The sequence below is a fragment of the Nicotiana attenuata genome, unplaced genomic scaffold (genome assembly GCF_001879085.1).
Source record: "Nicotiana attenuata strain UT unplaced genomic scaffold, NIATTr2, whole genome shotgun sequence".
NCBI lineage: Eukaryota > Viridiplantae > Streptophyta > Magnoliopsida > Solanales > Solanaceae > Nicotiana > Nicotiana attenuata.
The window spans coordinates 20593-41011 of record NW_017675447.1 but is presented as its reverse complement, the minus strand read 5'-3'; the positions used below and the strand labels follow the sequence as shown (position 1 = coordinate 41011).

The window sequence follows — 20419 nt, the reverse complement described above, 5'->3', positions numbered from 1 at the left end:
TTTTCTTCCATTGGAGTCGATGGGGAGCAGGTTTGAGGTGCCATTTTCATCACTTGTCATGAGGTAAGTAATTTATGCTAGCTTTGGTTAAATACAAGGTTTATTTATGGATTTAGACTTGGAAAAATTGTAGAAAGAGTGAGGTTTTGGTGGAAAACCTAGAAAATTATATTCTTGGAATTTAGCCACGATTTTGGGTATGTAATTTAGAGAAAATTATAAATTTATGTTCCTAAGGTCATGGGTAATCTTTATCTTCGAAAAATTTCGGATTTCGGGCACGTGGGCCCGAGGGCGTTTTGGTCAACTTTTCGATCGGAGTTAGGAATTGCTATAAATTAGATTATAATGAATAATTGAGCACATGTTAATGGATTTGCGTAACCGTTGGCTAGTTTTGGAGCGTGGTGCATCAATTGGAGCCTTCGGAAGGGCGTGGAATGTCGGTTATGGATCCTCGGAGCGAGGTGAGTCTCCTTTCTAACCTTGTGAGAAGGAAATGTCCCCATAGGTGAATTAATTGGTTATGTGCTCCTATTTGTGGGGGCTACGTACACACGAGGTGACGAGAGTCCGTGTGTAGCTACTATTATGCTATTGTCTGGGTAGTCTAGGACCCAAAAGCATGCTATACTTGGAATATTTGTAATCTTATGGATAGTTGAATTGTTTAAACCGTATCAAAATAGTAAATGAATTTCTAACAAGATGTAAACCTCATTTTCCTAAATTGTTAAAAGAGAATTAGCTTTTTCTTGGAATAATTGCCCCATGTTGGCTTCTTGTTTGAATGTGTCTATGTGTTTATTTTGGAACGAACGCCTTGGCAGATTAAATAGATGCATCTATAGGCGCGCCGTCGACCCTCGGCAAGTGCACAGTTTATTTCTGTTGGATCGGGCCGTCGCCTCGGCATGATATGTGCATGCTTGTATTGCTGCCTTGAACTTAATTAAGTTATCATTGCCTCTTCATGGCTTGAAAATATTTTGAAAATTATGAAAAGGAAATTTTGGAAATTACCTACGAGAGAATTAATTGTCTACTTGTTTCCTTCTATTTGGACTAAACATCATGTTTATAGAAATTCATAATTTAATGTATCACTGACCTCACTATCGGACCATTAGTAAGTGTCGAAGTCGACCATCTCGTCTCTACTTCTTCGAGGTTAGGCGGGATACTCACTGAGTACACGTTGTTTTCGTACTCATACTACACTTCTGTGCATTTTTGTTGCACAGGTATATGTAACCCTTATGGCCTACTGGGCGTAGCAGCGCGGATGATTCTGGGACTAGGTGAGTTGCATTATTCGAGACGACCCGCAGCTAGTATAGTTCCTTCCAGTGTATTTTATTTATTTCTTGTCCACTGTATTTCGAACGGATATTGTATTTTATTTCCCTTGTCTGTAGATGCTCATGCATTTGTGGCACCGGATTCTGGGATGGTTTGAATAGTTTGTATTAATAGCTTATTATTTAATTGGAATTGAAACAGTAATCTTTTATTTATGAAAAGTTGAAGGAAAATCTTAGTTTCAAGATTGTTAAAATGAGAAGCTCAACAAGTAATTTGGTTGGCTTGCCTGACAGCGGTGTCCGGCGCCATCACGACCCTTAGTGAATTTTGGGTCGTGACAAGTTCATTGTATGAACTGCAATCAATAGAATATGTTGACTCCCAGGTACTTTCTTATCTAATTTTATAGATACATCCAAAGCATAATCAGACTCTGCTCTAAACTCTTATTGACTTTCACACATATACTACAGGTGTTGATTTGATGTGAATCTTCAAGATACCTCTGGCTCAATATTTGGAATGGTTATGGGTAAAGAAGGAGAGAAAATATTGTCTCTTACTGCAGAACAGGTTTACGAGCGAGCTTCAGTTAATGTACGTATTCTAAGTAAACAATTCACACATGATCACTTCGCTATTGAACTTGCAAAATAACTTAATATATTTTCTTTTCCCAGAATGAGTCCTTGCAAATGCAAGATGTGCAAAGCAGGATTAGTAAAAAAACTATTCAAAATTCAAGTGTAAAAAGCATTCGCACGCAATTCAGGAGCAACATCTGGAAAATTGTATACTGTATCATGCGTCGAAAAAGAAAATATCATTCATTCTCTCCCTGCACCAACCACAACGGATATAGGTGAAGGCAGCAAGAGAAAGAAAGAAGATCTGTCTTCCTCTGATGGAGAAATAGAGCTACCAACTGAACGAGGTGAATTGTTCAAGCTAAAACAAAAACTGGAAGTGAAAATGAAATGAAGGTCACTCAAAAATTTATCTTTCTCATTCATTGTTTGAATTATATACTACACCTATCCTTTAATAACAACCATTTTCATTTTCAACTTCCAACATATTTTTCTATTATTCTTTGTTTTTTTCCCCGAAAAAAATTTGCAGGTTAATCAGCTCCTTTTTGCGATTAGTTTTGGCTTTCATGGAACAAAGGTAACTAAATAGAAAACCACCTCAGAGATAGTTTGTATACTCTGATGTCATGTCAACTCCTAAGCGTTTATCCACAAAATAAAAATAACCTACCAGTATTGTGAAAAGCGCTCACTTCAGCGCTTAAAGCGCGAAGCGAAGCAAGAAGCGTAGCACGTTACTTGAAGTGTGCGCTTCTGCCAAAAAGCGAGAAGCACGACTGTAGCGAGAAGCGACAGTAGCGAGTGTTTTAGTATTTTAAGTGACAGCCAACATTAAAAAATGTGTCTTTTTTCAAACATCATTGAGGAGCAGAGCAAAGTTCAAGCTCACCGAGTTCAAGGCCAGGTATGTGATTTCTTCTTCTTCTTCCTCCACTTCTTCTTAGTTCTTACTGCCATTTTCTTACTAACTGTCATTTTTTTCTCGCTTTAAGCAAAAAGGAGCTTCTCGCTTTTTCTCGCTTGACGCTCTTCACAACACTGACCTACCTACTAAAACATAGAAATTTAGCAATATATGTACATGTGGTAGTTCTGTAAAAATTTCTATTTGGCTCCATTACATGTAAACTTATTAAAAAAATTCCTATTTATCAACAGTTGTTTTGCAGAAAAATAAATTTTGCACTGCAGCTTGCTTTTCACTTTTTGTCCTACACACAAACATTCCAGTAACCACCATGTTCCACTAACCATAGGCATGAACAAAGGTAATCAAAATTACCTCTTGACCTTATTCTTCACTTGCATCTCTTTAATAATAACTGTTGTGCTGCAAATTTGAGCAATATTTTTTGAGAGGATAATGTTATCCAATTTCTGTTCTTGAAATGGATCATTCTGCAGCAGCAGATAGGGATCCTATAGCTACAGAATTTGTAAAGGACAAGAATTGGTTTATTGTATGTAATTGCTTAATTGTTATTAAAGTGGAAATATGATTAGCATTTTCAGTTCAGATTTGAACCGTATTTTCTGTCTTATTCTTTGGAGTTGCTCCATTTGAAGTTTGAGAACCTTGTGTTTCTTGCAACATATTGATTGAAATAGAGTTTATAATGATATTTTCCTGTCTCACTGTAAAGCTTCAGTAATATATATCTTATATCCTACAGTTTCTCGTGTTAGTGTAGTATATTTGATATCGACTTCTTTAAATAACTTGCTTCCATATTTTCAAGAGTTCTGAATTTTGACATTTTGATGTTATAATTTTTTATGTCAAAGATAAATGAACTGGCAGATATTGCTCGATGTGTGGCAAATACACCTTTAGATGATGATCAGTCTATGTCCTATTTGCTCTCTTGCCTTGAAGATCTGAAAGTTGTGACGGAACGCAGAAAGTTGGAAGCACTTACAATGGAAACGTTGGGAAACCGGATAGAAAAGCTGATAAGGTAATTTAATCTCTTGCTTGTGATTTAACCCTGTTGATGCTCTCCAAAAAAAAAAGATAAATTGTAAGAAGTGTGACATCATGCGGTGACTACAGAGGAAATAAAAGGAAAGGATAATACTTTTTTTTGCTTGTTTCACATTTTGATGGTGATGGGGACTTCAGAAATTGTTGGTATGTCGATTTTGAACTGATTTCGAGTTTATCAAAATGTAATCATTGATTACACTTCTAGGCAGTATGGAGTGTGACAAATCCTATATGATTTATTTGACAACATGCTTTTGCATAGACTCTCAAGAATCTGTGAGCTGATTAATCATGGGTAAAGATTTTAGGAGATATGACTTGAAGTAGTAGATGAGAAAAAGTTGTTGACTATTGTTTGGCTCATACATGACATAAATCTGCATTAACCTGAGAACAATACAATACTTTTATGATAGAGAATAAGATAGACAGGATCCATTCTCCATCATCTCAGGTGTTGGTCCTTCATTGTCTATTTGTTGTCGTTATCCACATGCAAGAAAATAAATTCTTTGATTCAACGAATATACAAAAAGAATGAAACTAGACAAATAAAAGTGTAAAGGTAAGGTGATTTACCGTTCTTATTTGTAATAGGCATTTCTATTTTTTACAAGTTGGAAGAATGATAGACAAAGGAAGAATTAACTCATAAATCCAATGGTTTCCTCCTCATATGTTTGTTACTGGTTTAGTTTTTATCTTTTTGTTTCTAAGTTTATCTATTGGTAGATTTTCATTTCATCTTTCTTGCCTCTTTCTGAGTATTATTTTTGTGTATGAAGTAAAATAGTACATTCTCAAAGTTTCTCATTTTTTGCGGAGGAAATTCCTACTCTACATGATGTCCCTCTTTGGCTAAAAGATGATGAGAATATAAAACAATTGAATTCTAAATTTGTAGTAAAAATCTCTAGGAACCAAAATAATTAAAAACAGAATAAACAAGATTGCCATAGCAAAAGACAATTGGTCAACCTGATGGTAGGTGAGCATCTGTTTGAGTTATCCAGGGAATTAGCTCTTCCTTCCAAGTCTCCTAAATATCTTTAATTTTTTAATGCTTGTTGAGAAGCGGTTGCCTCAAGAGACTCTTTTTAGGAGTAGCCTGGTTTATACAAAGTAAATGAAGGTCACCAATGAGTCAGTGAGGTGAAATTGGCTGCTTTACAAATGTTGTAGAAGTGGGTGCCACGAAAGTGTTTCTCAAGGAGGCACTACATAACATTTAAATTTTCATGTTGGTAGTTGGAGTTTGTATGGATTTTATTGTTTGTAAACATTCTGCCTGTTAATAAGCTCGGGTAAAGCACAAACGAGTTTTCGTGGGAAAAATAGATATGAAACTGATTGCTTTGACATGTCATTTGAGATTAGTTCATTTTCTCCATAGCCTCTGCGTTCCTACCGTCTTTGTCGTCTCATATAATATGTTTAAGAACCTCACAAAAGGTCTCGATTGACAAGAACAAGTCGGGCATTAAAGTATATAAAATATTATTTAGAGAGACTTAGAGAAAAGAATACTCGAGAGATAGAAGTATAGGACTAAGTACTTACTCATAGAGGAAATAATGGTGGGTTTTCAAATGTTTGGAGTTGAAGGAGGTTATCCAAATGTAATGCAGAGAACCAAACCAAATTTCAAGCATATTTTCGCTTGCATGTCAGCCAAGTTCGAAAAATCATCAATAAAGAGAAAGAATAAACAACCAAAAAATCCAGCAGCAAGCTACAAGCGTTAGAGAACAAAACTTACAAAACAGAGCAAGAGAATAACAATAAAAGGCAAAACAAAATACCTTAGGATAAAGCACATTTAAACCCCGAAAAGTTATGGTGCCTCTCCTGTCAAAAGAGGAAAGTAAAGAAAAGCGCATATATATATTCAGCTTCTTCTTCTTCTTCGTTGTAATTCCACAAGAGCTTTCCTTTTCCATTTTCTAATTTCTTCCACCCTCTCTCTGCGTTGTCTTGCTCTTTCTCTTGGTGAGTTCTTCTTATTCTTCTTTTTACTTTACTTTTTGCCCAATTTTTGCTCTTAGTCTACTGGTTCCCTGCTTAGTTCAGGCTTTTTTGTCCTTTATTTTTTATGTACTTGTTATCTGATTTTGATGTTCCTTTTAGATTTCTATAATAACTTTTCAATACGTCACTACTGAAGCATGAAAATGGACTCATTCTTTGTGTGTTCCTCCGTCTATTCAACCATGCATGTATTTCAATCAAGTCTCAAAATATATAACTTTAGTGTTTGATGGTTTGATCTTCTTTTTCTTTTAGGATAATTTCTGGTTGAATTTTCACATGTATGTGATAACTCTATAAGATTTGCACACTGATGCACCAATAGGTGACATCTTCTTTTTTCAATACTTTGACTATTAGATATTCCCATATTGTAAATTTGGCAACACCTCCTGGTGTTGTATATAATGTGTAATTGTACTCTCCTTACCCTTTTAAAAGGGGTTATAAGGATTTCTAACTTACACTTGATAGCATTCTTATTACATACAGAAATGGTGCATTACTTTCATATTCATTGTTGAATAATCTTTTTCAGACATTTTGTTTAAACTCTGCACTGGAAACAATGAATTATTGGTCTTCTTTTGGGTACTGAATTTGGGATATAACTTTAAAATCAGATGACATTTCTCCATTTTTTATTTCCAGGTTAGCCTGCATGGCTACATGGAAAACAAGATCTTTCACGGAAGAATGACCATGGTGAAGAATTACTTTATATGAGCAGTAAGGTCCATTTTTGATCTCATGTTCCCACTGATCTTACATTATGTTGAAATTTTTGCTACCATGGGATTCTGTTTCCAGCATTGCCACAATTTTCTCAAGAACCCCTTCTATGCCTCACCAATATTTCCTGATGTTAATATTTTGTCTTTGCCATTGCTTTTATTGTAGATCATGTTTTATTTTTAATGCATGCTTTTCCATGTCTTTTAGTGAATAGCAGGATGAAGCATGGGTTGCCAGTTGCAGCTCCTAAACTCAAGATTTTATCCAATCTCGCCAACATGACCATGAACAATTTGACTGTTTTGGACTTTCTAGCAAGCTTAAGAATGTACCTCTGCAACTTTGTTCCGCATATACATCTATATGCATGATGTACTTTATCTTAATATTAAACACATTATACCAATATTTAGCTTTGTGGTACTACTATCTTGCGCACAACAATTTCACACAAATGCCCGTGCTTTTGCACGGGCTCGGGCCATCTAGTTTTTTATATATACCAATGTATAGGGTGCAAACATGCAATTATGGCGAGCGAACATGATATATGGGGAAAATATAGATCAAAGTTGTCTCAAATATACAATATCTTTAAATCCTCATAGACCTGGTCAAAATAAGGAATAAAAAAAGTTCATATTAGCGATGCCAGTTGGTTGGAATTAAGTTTTAGTAGTGTATTTAATGTATTTGCTTTAGGTCCTATGTTTTTTTTAGGAGCGATGTCTTTCACATTTGAAATTTTTACATGCTTGTAGAAAAATGCAAAGATTATTATGATCATCATCATCATCATTATTGTCATCATTATTATTGTTATTGTATAATATGAGTATAAGATGAATTTAATTAGAGCAATAAGGTCAGTGAGGAGTTTATATCATCAACTCCAACATCTTCAAATTGAGATATATTATTGTTTGTATTCAAAATTCATTACTAATGGAATATCCTTCACTATTTTATAAAAAATGGAATAAAATGATCTTGTTTTGTTCCTCAGTTGAAAAGAAATGTCTTGAGCAGTCGGAGAAGCACTTTGATAAACAGATTTGATCATGACCGATTCAATCAAGATCCCAAAAAATTAGAGTGAAATATTTGTTCTGTCGATCAATATAAAGGACTTTAAACCTCAAAAAAGCAGCCACAAAAGTGGAGCAGTAAGTTTAGCCAGAAAATTAGCTCCCAGCTATCTTGGTCGGGAGAAAAAAGTATGGTGCACAAAATGCTAAGCAACTCTAAAGAAATGTTTGGTCGGATGTATTAGGAAAAAAATATGTATTAGTTTTGGTAGTATTAATTTCTTGTTTGATAATATTTTCATCCTATGTTATAACTAATACTTATTAGTTATATAGCTTATTCAGTATTATTTTTATACATATCAAATCATAGCTTTAGTAATATTATGATTTTAATATATGGATAAACATGTATGAAGGCAAAATTACTATTTTAAATCCCTTTTTCAAATACTTCTTCAAATCGTCTAAGGGTATTTTTCTAAACAAATATTTTTTTTTTTAAATTATACAATACATGTTATTTTTAATACGCAAAACCAAGCACTCGATAAAAAGTAATTTGAACAAAATTATTTCCAACATAACTAATCTTAACATTGCTAATTATAATATTACTAATATATCATATTCAGTGGTATTCTAACACATCCTATCAAACGACTCCTAAGTTATTAAATCTGTTCTCACCGGTGTTGTATTATTAGTTCTTCGATGAGATTTTCTATTCCATCCACAGCGGTTTATGCATTTCATGGGTCAAACGAAATTCTCATTTAACTAGTCAGATATAGAAAAGAAGGAATTCAAATGATACTAATTGATCTAATAAAAGTATGGTCAAAGATACAAAGACGAATGTTTCTCTTTTTTTGTCAGGAAGTTTTATGGTGTGCCTCGTACAACTAACATTAATTGTGTGAGACTTGTTTTTGTCTCACAAATTTGTGAACCTAATCTTATAATTTTGGGTCCATAAAATTCTCGGATGCAATGTGTAAAAAGTTGGAAACATATTTGCCAGATATCTACTAGGAGTAATATACAATTATAGGGGACCACGACCACCAAATAAAAAAGGAAAATGAGGGACCATATCTTACGTGCGAAGAATCGACAAAATTCTAGACAAATGTAGAACATTACAATATAAGGAACAGAAGCTCCTGAACATATGTCACCTTCTGCTTCCATTCCCATCTAGAAGCTTCTATGTTTACACTATATAATCCTCCCGTCTTCCCGCAACATTCTCCGCAAATCCAAAGCGAAAAACCAACTGAAATACACCAAACCCAAAATCTCATAATATCTACAAATAGGAACTCACTCAGTTAATCTAAGAAGAGGAAAATGGATTTCAGGTTAATGGGTATCGACACACCATTCTTTCACACTCTTCGACACACCATTCTTTCACACTCTTCAGCACCTTATGGACGCCGCCGGTGAAGATTCCGACAAGTCCGTGAACGCCCCATCGAGGAACTATGTACGTGACGCTAAGGCAATGGCTGCAACACCAGCCGACGTGAAGGAATACCCAAATTCCTACGTTTTCGTTGTGGACATGCCAGGGTTGAAATCTGGAGATATTGAGGTGCAAGTGGAAGACGACAATGTGCTGCTGATAAGTGGAGAAAGGAAGAGAGAAGAAGAGAAAGAAGGGGCTAAGTGTATCAGAATGGAGAGAAGGATTGGAAAATTCATGAGGAAATTTACTCTGCCGGAGAATGCGAATACCGATGCGATTTCTGCTGTTTGTCAAGATGGAGTTTTGACTGTGACTGTCCAGAAGTTGCCTCCACCTGAGCCTAAGAAACTCAAAACTATCGAGGTTAAAATTGGATAAGATTTTGTTACTCTGTTTTGTGGTTACAAAAGTGCTCTGTTTTGATGCTTGGTGGTATGACGTAATAAAGATGGTAGAGATCTAAGAGTGGTTTTTCTCTCTCTGTCTTCTTTATATTTTCTATGTTTTATGGAATATGATGAAACTAAATGTGTAGGTCTTCTATCTCTTGTTTAAAATGCAAGTGAAATGCTACTAGTGTCCCGTTTTTTTTTTCTTCGATGTATTGCCTTCAATATATAGAGTGCAATTTCTTACAAAATAAAGAAGTGCAAAACTTTTCATTATCTGAATTCAGGCCTTTATCGAACGTGTGAAAGATTTTCTTCAAGATTTGGCAAAATTAATTGGAACTCCGATTCGAAAAAGTAAAATCTTGAATTATCACGAGAGCACACCCTATGAATGTTATACTCCCTCCATTCCGTTAGATAGTTTGATTCGGCACGGAGTTTAAGAAAAGATAAGGTAGTATGATTCGGCACGGAGTTTAAGAAAAAAGAAAAGACTTTTGAAACTTGTGACTTTAAAAGTTTAAGGGGTAAAAAGTTTGTGGGGTCATGATATTTGTGTGACTATAAAAACTTCTCATTAAGGGTAAATGGGTAAAATGAAAGAGTTTAAAGTTGAATTATTTTCAAATTTAAAAATGTGTTATTTGTTTTGGAACAGACTAAAAAGGAAAGTAACGGAGGTAGTAGGTTTTAACAAGATAGAAGAAATATAGGCGATAAAAGCATGGATCTTCGAAGTACGTACGTCCAAGGAGCCCGGTATACTCTGGCTATCATTTCAGTTAGTGAATAATGGAACTATTAAACAATTATAAAGAGGAGTTAGGTGATTGCATATTAAACCGGTTCAGTCCCTGAATAGACCGCTACAACATTAGTCCAAGTTCTTGTGGCTGAATATATAGGCAATAAATTAAGCTCCTACTGTAGGTTCTCAAGGTTCAATCACATTATTTATGTCTTTCTTTTTGTTCTAATGCGTAGATTCATGATTAAACCGGTAGATTACTAGCAGAGACGTCTTGACATCTAAAGAAGTTATAATCAGTTCTAATTATTGTCAATGTCTAACCAATTTGTTTAATCTCTCTTGTGTTATTACGTTGAACTTTATTGATTTAGTTTTGAAGAACTTTTTCAATCGAGTCAATTGATATAGAAAATGTTAACGGTAATTGAATTAACACTCTTTATCTGACTGAGTTTGTCAATTAGAGTATTCTTCCGCTTATATAGTTTCTCTTAGCACTTTTAATCCTAAATATAAGTTGAAACAAATAATACTGTAGTAATTATTATGTTTCAAGAGTCATTCAATCTTTAGGACGAATTTTAATAGTTACTTATCAAAGTAGCTTGAAAAATATCTATAGAGGCCCTCAAAGAACTAATAAAAATTCTTCTAAACTATCATTGTAAGAAGATCGATTTAAATTACGACGAATTAAAGACATGAAACAACTAGTAGCTATAACTATTTTAACCAAATGATTTAAAAATTCTATCAATAGTGTATAATTATTAAATATTGTATTATTTATAAACTTTGGGGCCCTAAATATTTTGGGGCCTAAGGCCATTGCCTTAGTGGCCTTAAGCTCCAGTCGGCTCTGATTACTAGTACTATTATTCAAACTAGGTAACACGACAAAAGGTACAAACAACAATCGTTAAAATGAGAGAATGTAGAACGGAAAAGGGCCAGACCTGCACCTAACGTATCAACTCCAGCCTAAAAATGCCTTTCGTTAACCTATTTTGCTAAGAATGACCCTACCGTTAAAAATCTGGCATATTTGTGCCCTTAGTTTTAACGGGTGAGTTATGATTTTTTTTAACATTTTATTAATTTCACGTGGCTAGTTCTGATTGGGTATTAATTAAGGCACACCCCAAACCAGATTTTACCCCACCCATAACCCAAATATACTGACCCGACCCAGCAAACATTGTTTTACCCCCCCCCCCCCAAAACACCCGACGTTAGGTCATTTTCCACCCACTTCATCTCCAAATTTCAGCAACGTGCTCCTCTCTCCTCTCCAATTTTTTAACTCGAAATCGTTGATAATTTTGAGTTCATTTCTTTTTGAGCTTCAAATGGTAGAATCTTCTTCTAATTTTTCTCGTGATCCAGGTGATGCTCGTGTTTATTATTGCGGACTGGTAGCCATTCATTTTACTGCTACGACACCTATGAATGGTGATCGTAGATTCTATAAATGTCCTCGTTACGAGAGTAATGGTTGTCGTTATAGGGAATGGTGCGATGAAGAACTTCCACCTCATGTATCAATATTTATCCACAAGCAAAAAATTACAGTGGATGCTCTTCGACAAGAAAGGAATAAGTTTATGAAGATGGTCGATGATATGGTTGGTAGTAAAGCTGGAAATTTGAATAATGTATTTGCATTGTAGGAGAAAGTTTCAAATTTGGAGTTGAAATTGAAGCAATGGAAAAAATTTATAATATGGTCATGGGCTATTTTTGTTATATTTGTGGCTTACAAAATGATGTAGAGAAGTTGTGTTTTGGTTAGTAGTGTCCAAATGTGGTGACCATAGGAATCTGTTGGTCGTTGTAGCTTACAAAATCTGCAAGATGATGTAGAGAAGTTATTTTTTAGTAAGGTTTATGATATTATGGCTTAGCAAATTGCAGATTGTTGGCATAGTTGTTTAATGAAGGGAATTTACAGCTTTTAGTTAGGTTAAATTTGCAGTTGTCGTTGTAGTTGTGTTTTGCTTAGTAAGGATCATAATCTTTGTACTGTATTTTTGTATTTCCGTTTTCAATGAATTTTTAGTTTTCATTTCTGTTTTCATTGGTATGTTATGCTCATTGAACTAAAGTACTGCCACAAGAACCAACATCATGTTATGCATATTCGAAAACAAACAACATCAATACATTAATTCCACAATCAATAGATAACAAGACATAGTTATATATAGCCAACAAAATACTTAACAACCACTTGTCACAATGTGCTTCACCCTAATATAAGCCCAACAAAAGATTTTTGGGTGAATCAATACAACTTTCACAACTGATTCACCATAAAAATAATACTTAATAAGTTATGAATCACTCATCACAAAAATATAGTTTCGTTTCCTAAGTTAAAAATTAGTCATTCAAACACAGTTGAGGTCCCTAGAGCTTGATCTTCTTAGCCTTCAATTTACCAACTTTTTTTTCCTTTTCTGCCAATAGTTGTCTTGATGTTATTGCTGCTTTGCCTTTCCAAGTGACTTTCCTTGGTGAATATGGTAAGTTTGTAGGCACATTGGCACCAGATTCATCACCCTTGAATGCAATCTTCCTTGTACCAGTTGGCATTTGCCTCAGCTTTTTCTTTTGAAGCTTAGTCTTAGCTTCAGATATCACCTTAGGTCTCAAAACCGGATGTTCATCTTCATCTTCAGATATTGCATCTCCATCTTCATAGTCATAGTCATCATCCAGAACAACTAATGGTGCTGGTGATGCTGTTGCCATTGCTGATGGTGCTACTGTTGTTGGTTCTGTTGTTATTTCACTGTGAGTAGAGGTGTTTTGTTGATGTGTGTCTTGGGCTGCTGTCATTGGCCTCATTCCAGGTGTAGGAACAAAAACAAATTCAGAAGTTTGACTATCTTGGGGTGCTGTCAAGGGCACATCTTGTACTTCTTGGGAAGATTTTTCATCTTGGAAGAAATGGCTATGTTTCCCTTTCACCTAGAAGATCAAGCAATGAAGGTATCACATTTAGAGTTATTGTACTTAAATTTTTTTGAAGTTAATAAGAATGGAATGAGTAACATTACCAAAGGACATTTTCTGATGTTGTGACCTCTCTCACTGCAGTATCCACAAGTCATGACAAGTCCTTTTCTTGAAGCTGACCAAACCCCCTATCTCTTCCTTGCCTCATCCTTTTCTCTCTTTCTCTTTACCTTTAGTCGACCAACCATTTTGACAATTTCTGGTGGCTCCATTGCATGATGTGGTTCTACCTTTCGGAATTTTTTACCTCTAACTGTTGTATTTTATGCATATACACATCCATGTAAGCTTCCTTTAAGTACCACCAATGCATTTCACTCAATGGCTCTTCTTTCTTGTCAATTAAACATCTAATTGCATGGGGACATGGAATTCCTATCAAGTCCCATGTTCTGCAGGTGCACTTCTTTAGTTGAAAATTAACAGTATGCTTCTCTGGACCTTCATGCACTTCATAACCAAAGTCACCATTAAAATCAACTTCACACCCTTGTGCAATTTCTCTGAAATCACCCAATAACTCCATGGCATATGGACTGAATTCATCTCTCCAAGTCCTACATTCATCTTCATGATCTTTTAACATTTTCATTACTTTTCAAACAAGGGAAAACCAATAATCAAACACTATGATAAGCATACATAAAATCGGTTAGTTACATAAACCACTAAAATAGTAATTTATCTTGACTCTAATTTCTCTTAACATCTTGATTATTGGTTTGTGTCTTGCCTCTAGAATCCATTTGTTGAATGATTCTGTGCAGTTGTTATCAACCATCTGATTCTTGCATGTTGTGTCAAAATAAGCCCTACACCAGTTTTGTGGAGGGTACCAAACTAGGTCTTTAGCAGCCTGTTCAGAAATAGTCCCTATATCTACTACGTAACATACAATTATATATAATATATAGTGTTATTTGTACACCATACGCTTTTACAACCCGTTAAACCTGGTAAGCTCCAACCCGTAACCGGCCCGAAACCCAATCCGTACGGTTACTAATTTTCCTACCCAGCCCGACCCGGCTCACCCCTTAGACACCCTTATATCTACTACGTAACATACAATTATATATAATATATAGTGTTATTTGTACACCATATGCTTTTACAATTTTAACTTTAAGAAGATGACCTTTTTAGTTCTCTTATATACAAAAGAGAGATCTCTTACATATAAAAATAAATCTCTCATGTATTAAAAAAAAAAAAAGATAAGATCAAAAAACTAAAAATAAATTTGTAAAGTACCAAAAAGCGAATTAACCTATAGTAGGGACCGTACCTTAGACCACAAAAGAAAAAAGAAAAATAGGGGACCAGATCTTATATGCGAAGAATCGACAAGTTCTAGACAAGTGTCGTACATGGACAATGTAAGGAACAGAAGCTCCTAGAAATACGTCACCTTCTACTTCCATTTCCTTCCAGAAGCTTCTATGTTTACACTATATAATCATCCCATCTTCCCACAGCATTCTCTGCAATCCAAAGCGAAAAACCAGCTAAAATACCCCAAACACAAAATCCCTAAATATCTCAAAATTGAAATTCACTCAGTTAATCTAAGAGGAGGAGGATGGATTTCAGGCTAATGGGTATCGACACTCCACTGTTCCAGACTCTCCATCACCTCATGGACACAGCCGGTGACGATTCCGACAAGTCCGTCAACGCCCCATCGAGGAACTATGTACGTGATGCTAAGGCCATGGCTGCAACACCAGCCGACGTGAAAGAGTACCCGAATTCCTATGTTTTCGTAGTGGACATGCCAGGGTTGAAATCCGGAGATATTAAGGTGCAAGTGGAAGATGACAATGTGTTGCTGATCAGTGGAGAAAGGAAGTGGGAAGAAGAGAAAGAAGGGGCTAAGTATATCAGAATGGAGAGAAGGATTGGGAAATTCATGAGGAAGTTTACGCTGCCTGAGAATGCGAATATTGATGCGATTTCTGCTGTTTGTCAAGATGGAGTTTTGACTGTTACTGTCCAGAAGTTGCCTCCACCTGAGCCTAAGAAACCCAAAACTATCGAGGTTAAAATTGGATAAGATTTTGTTACTCTGTTGATAGTCTGACTCTGTAATAAAAATGGTAGAGATGTAGGAGTGGTTATCTTATCCTTGTCTTCTTTATATTTTTTAGATGTTTTATGCTAAATATGTAGGCACTCTATCTCCTGTTTAATGCAAGTGAAATGCTACTAGTATCCGGTTTTGTTTCATCGATTGCCATCAATATATAGAGTGCAAAACTTTTTCCACATCTGAATTCAGTCCTTTAACGAATGTGTGACAGAATTTTCTTCATGATTTGGCAAAATCAATTGCAATTCCAATTCGAAACAGTAAAACCTTGAATATCCCGAGAGCACAACCTATGAATATTATAGATTTTAACAAGATAAAGAAATATAGGCGATATTTATCTTTTCAATTGATGAATTGTGGAACTAATAAACAATTACAGAGAGGAGTTAGGTTGGATTTAGTATTGCATGTTAAACCTTGTTCAGTCCGTGAATAGATAAACTAGTCCAAGTTTTTGTCGCTGAATATATATATAGGCAATAAATTAAGCTTCTACTGTTGGTTCTTAAGGTTCGATCGCATCAAACGGGAGTTTTGTTACTATTCAAATTATGTGTTTGTTTTTATTCTAATGCATAGATTTATATTAGACAGAGTATTTACAGGTCAACAATGATCACACTCGATAAAAGATACAAATAGCAAGCGTCTAATGCGTTAATTTTTATATATACTAATCAATGATTTAATCGTATCTTGCGTCAATCTTTATATACACCAATGTATAGGGTGCAATTATGATGAGCGAACAATGATAAATGGGGAAAAGATCGATAGATCAAAGTTGTCTCAAGAGATGTAGAATCTCTCTAAATCCGCGTAGACCTAGTGAAAATTAGGAATAGAAAAAGTTCATATGACAGATACTAATTAGTTGGAATTAAGTTCTAGTAATGTAATTAATGCTTTTACTTTAGGTGTTAAATTCTCGATATCTTTTACATTGAAATTTATGTGCCTGTAAAAAATGCAGAGATTATCATCATGATCATTGTCATAGTTGTTGTTGTTTTTGTATAATATGAGAATAAGATAAACTTAAGTAGAGCAATAAGGTCGGTAAGAAGTTCATATCGTCAACTCCAACATCTTTGAAATTTAAACATAGTGGTCGTTTGTATTCAAAATTGATCCCAAAAATAAGAGCCAAATGTTTGTTCTGTCGATCAAGATAAAGGACTTTAAACCTCAGGAAAGCAGCGACAAAAGTGGAGAGGTAAGTTTAGCCAGAAAATTAGTTCACACCTTTCTTTGGTTGGTTGAAAGAACTGTATGGCGGACAACCTGAAGGGGTGATCAGAGCTAAGGAATTCCAAGTCATTAAGTTTGTTCTCAGCCATGTTCTATTATTATTACTTCGATGCAATTTTCTATTTCATCCGTATCATTTGTCTATGCATTTCATGGGTCAAACGAAACTACCCTCTGTTTCAATTTATGTGAACATATTTGACTGAGTACGGAATTTAAGAAAAAATGAAAACTTTTTGAATTTGTAGTCCTAAATAAGTTAAGATGGGCCCAGAGTATTTGTGTAATTATAAAAGCTTCTCATTAAGGTTAAAATTGTAAATTTAAGTTAAATTGTTATTAAATTTAGAAAGGGATCATTCTTTTTGGAACGGACCAAAAAGAAAATAGGTTGACATAAATTGAAACTGAGGAGTAGAGAGGAAGGAATTCAAATTGATGTTGTAAATAGAATATTTGTCAAAGATGCAAAGACGAACGTTCCCTTTTTTGTCATACAAAAGGAATGTGTAAAAGGTTGGAAACATAGCTGCCAAATATCTACTAGTAACAATTATAGGGGACCATACCTTAGACCACAAAAGAAAATAGGAAAATAGGGGGGCCATATCATACATGCTAAGAATCGAGAAAGTTAGACAAGTGTAGAACAGGGACAATATGTAATAATGAAGAAGCTCCTTGAAATGTCTCACCTTCTGCTTCCATTCGTATCTACAAGCTTCTATGTTTACAATTCATCTTAACTTAAGTAAAGTAGTACTTTCTCTTTGCCTTCCGTCTTTTCTTAGCGGATCGGTGTATGGGTCAAAATCAAATTGGAGAAATTCGGCACGCGGAGACACTTGTCATGAGTAACCTGCGAACCGAAGTGATAAACAAGGCCGAGGTCGAGCAGTGATCAATAAGGCTGAGGTCGAGCAGTGCAAATAGATGTAACAGTTAGTTTTGCTTTGGAATCTTCAAAGGGAAGATTCTACTGGATATTCTCTCTACTTGTACTTTTTTAGGTTTTTCTAGGGATATTTCTTATAAAGAGGAAGCGAAGACTTCTAAAGAAGGGGCTCTCTCTCTCTCTCTCTCTCTCTCTCTCTCTCTCTCTCTCTCTAGAAAAGAGATAAACACATCTCTCTAAAGAGATTAGAGGATCTGTGATCCCATAACCTCCACCAGATCCGACAAGGGCCTTAAGATTATTGTATTTGTCTATCATTCATCTTTATCAAATGAAAGAGGATCCGCCTCACTCAAGATTGGGTGACTTTTCCTTTATTTATATTTTATTGCCATTTAATGTTACTTAATGCATCTTTTTTCATACTATTAAATCTGGCCATAATCAATGCCAACATCTATACTCAACTGTATTCTTCTATTCATGTTATTCATCTCAGATCTAGAGTTAATTATCCTTAACTAGGATTTACCCTCTATCTTCTTATTTCATAATTAGTTTAACAAAAAGGTCTCATACCTTTTTGGTCAAACAATTTGGCGCCGTTTGTGGGGATTTTCTAGTTAAAATTTTAGTTTCCTCTAGATCTAAAATTCAATTCTAGTTCCACTCTCTGTTCACTTTCTGTTCATTGGCGTTTTGGCATCTGAATTCTGCCGCGAAAATCAGATTCCGTCCAATTCTTGCCGGTAAATCCTTCATAACTCCGGCGAATTTTGTCTGCCTTTAATCGCCATGAATCCAGAGTAATATGACTATTCTGGCTATGGAGCATCTTCAGGGAAGCCAGGCGAATTTGATACACCATATAGTTTTTGTATTTGGTGCTTGTGCAAATAAGATACTAAAGAATATTATATACTCCCTCTGTTCCAATTCATGTGAACCTGGACCGAAACTAGCTCTCAAGTATGGATCACGGCGAGTCATCCTTCGATATGACTCACAACTCGTCATCAACCAAGTCACAAGGACTTTCCCAATAAAAGAACAAAGGCTACTAAAATATCAGGCAGAAATTCATAAGCTACTGCCCGAGTTCGACGAGTGTCAACTCGACCAGATACCCCGAGCACAAAACATCGAAGCAGACAGCCTTGCCACACTGGTAGCGGCCACTAAAAGCATAACTGGAGAAGGGAACGTGGTCACTCCTCCCCACTCGCCGATCGATCAAATCGAGGTAACGAACGATTTCATTTGGTTTAACTGACTATTTTTCTAAGTGGGATAGAAGCAGGGACATTCTCCCAGATACCATATAGACTGGGACTGGGTTGCCAGCTCGGAAAATAGGTAAATTCTTCCGATGTGCGTAAGAAAAGCATAAGCGCATGAAGCTCACCCGCATTTTTGCCAAAGCGATGCTGCATAAATTACACAAGTTACACTCAGCCTCGTCCGATTTAACATTCGGTCTCGTCCGAATCCACATTCGGCCTCGCCCGAATAGACATTCGGCCTCGTCCGAATCAACACTCGTCCTCGCCCGAATCAACATTCGATCTCGCCCGAATTGACACTCGGCCTCGCCCGAATCCACTCGGGCGAGTTCGACCTCGTTCAAATCAATACTCGGCCTCGTCCTAATCAACATTCGGCCTCGTCCGAATTCGCACTCGGCCTTATCCGAATCGACACTCGGCCTCATCTGAATCGACACTCGGCCTCGTCCGAATCGATACTCGGCCTCGCCCGAATCAACATTCGGCCTCGTCGGAATTAATATTCGGCCTCGTTCGAATCAATACTCGGCCATGCCCGAATTTACACTCGGCCTCCTCGCCCGAATTTACATTCGGTCTCCACGCCCGAGTTAACATTCGGTCACCTCGCCCGAATTTACATTCGGTCTCCACGCCCGAATTAACATTCGGCCATCTCGCCCGGATTTACATTCGGTTTCCAAGCCCGAATTAACATTCGGCTTCCTCGCTCGAATCAACATTCGGCCTCCTTGCCCGAATTAACATTCGGCCTCCACGCCCAAATTAACATTCGGCCATCTTGCCCGAATTTACATTCGGCCTCCACGCCCGAATTAACATTCGGCCACCTCGCCCGAATTAACATTCGGCCTTCTTGCCCGAATTCACATTGGGTCTCTACGCCCGACTTAACATTCGGCCTCCTCGCCCAAATTCACATTCGGTCTCCACGCCCGAATTAACATTCGGCATCCTCGCCCGAATTTACATTCGGTCTCCACACCCTAATTAACATTTGACCTCCCCATCCGAATTTCTCGAACTACGATTAATGAAGTCCGCTCACCGAGCTCGACCAAAAGGCGACCTCGATAAGCGGAGGGACTAACTGTATAGGTCAAAATCAAATTGGAGAAATTCGGCATGCGGAGACACTTGTCATGAGTAACCTGCGAACCGAAGTGATAAATAAGGCCGAGGTCGAGCAGTGATCAATAAGGCCGAGGTCGAGCAGTGCAGATAGATGTAACAGTTAGTTTTGCTTTGGAATCTTCAAAGGGAAGATTCTACTGGATATTCTCTCTAATTGTACTTTTTTAGGTTTTTCTAGGGATATCTCTTATAAAGAGGAAGCGAAGACTTCTAAAGAAGGGAGGTTCTCTCTCTCTCTCTCTCTCTCTCTCTCTCTCTCTCTCTCTCTCTCTCTCTCTCTCTCTCTCTCTCTCTCTCTTTAGAAAAGAGATAAACACATCTCTCTAAAGAGATTAGAGTATCTATGATCCCATACCCTCCACTAGATCCGAAAAGGGTCCTAAGATTCTTGTATTTGCCTATCATTCATCTTTATCAAATGAAAGAGGATCCGTCTCACTCAAG

At 36.3% G+C, this 20419-nt stretch overlaps 1 protein-coding gene and 1 pseudogene across 2 annotated transcripts; both read left to right on the top strand.

The window, feature by feature from the left end:
- Nucleotides 1–8938: 8938 nt before the first annotated feature.
- Nucleotides 8939–9812, top strand: LOC109220085 (annotated as a pseudogene). The gene has a single exon (XR_002067033.1). The product of XR_002067033.1 is annotated as a 17.3 kDa class II heat shock protein-like (transcript).
- Nucleotides 9813–14806: 4994 nt separating this feature from the next.
- LOC109220084 (17.3 kDa class II heat shock protein-like) lies at nucleotides 14807–15543 on the top strand. The gene has a single exon (XM_019384548.1). It carries the CDS (start codon nucleotides 14897–14899, stop codon nucleotides 15368–15370), a length of 474 nt encoding a protein of 157 aa, XP_019240093.1. The 5' UTR covers nucleotides 14807–14896; the 3' UTR covers nucleotides 15371–15543.
- The last annotated feature ends 4876 nt before the right edge of the window (nucleotides 15544–20419 follow it).

Bases quoted from the DNA above. Each gene is read 5' to 3' on its own strand.
- LOC109220084 (XM_019384548.1), top strand. From the start codon at position 14,897: ATGGATTTCAGGCTAATGGGTATCGACACTCCACTGTTCCAGACTCTC.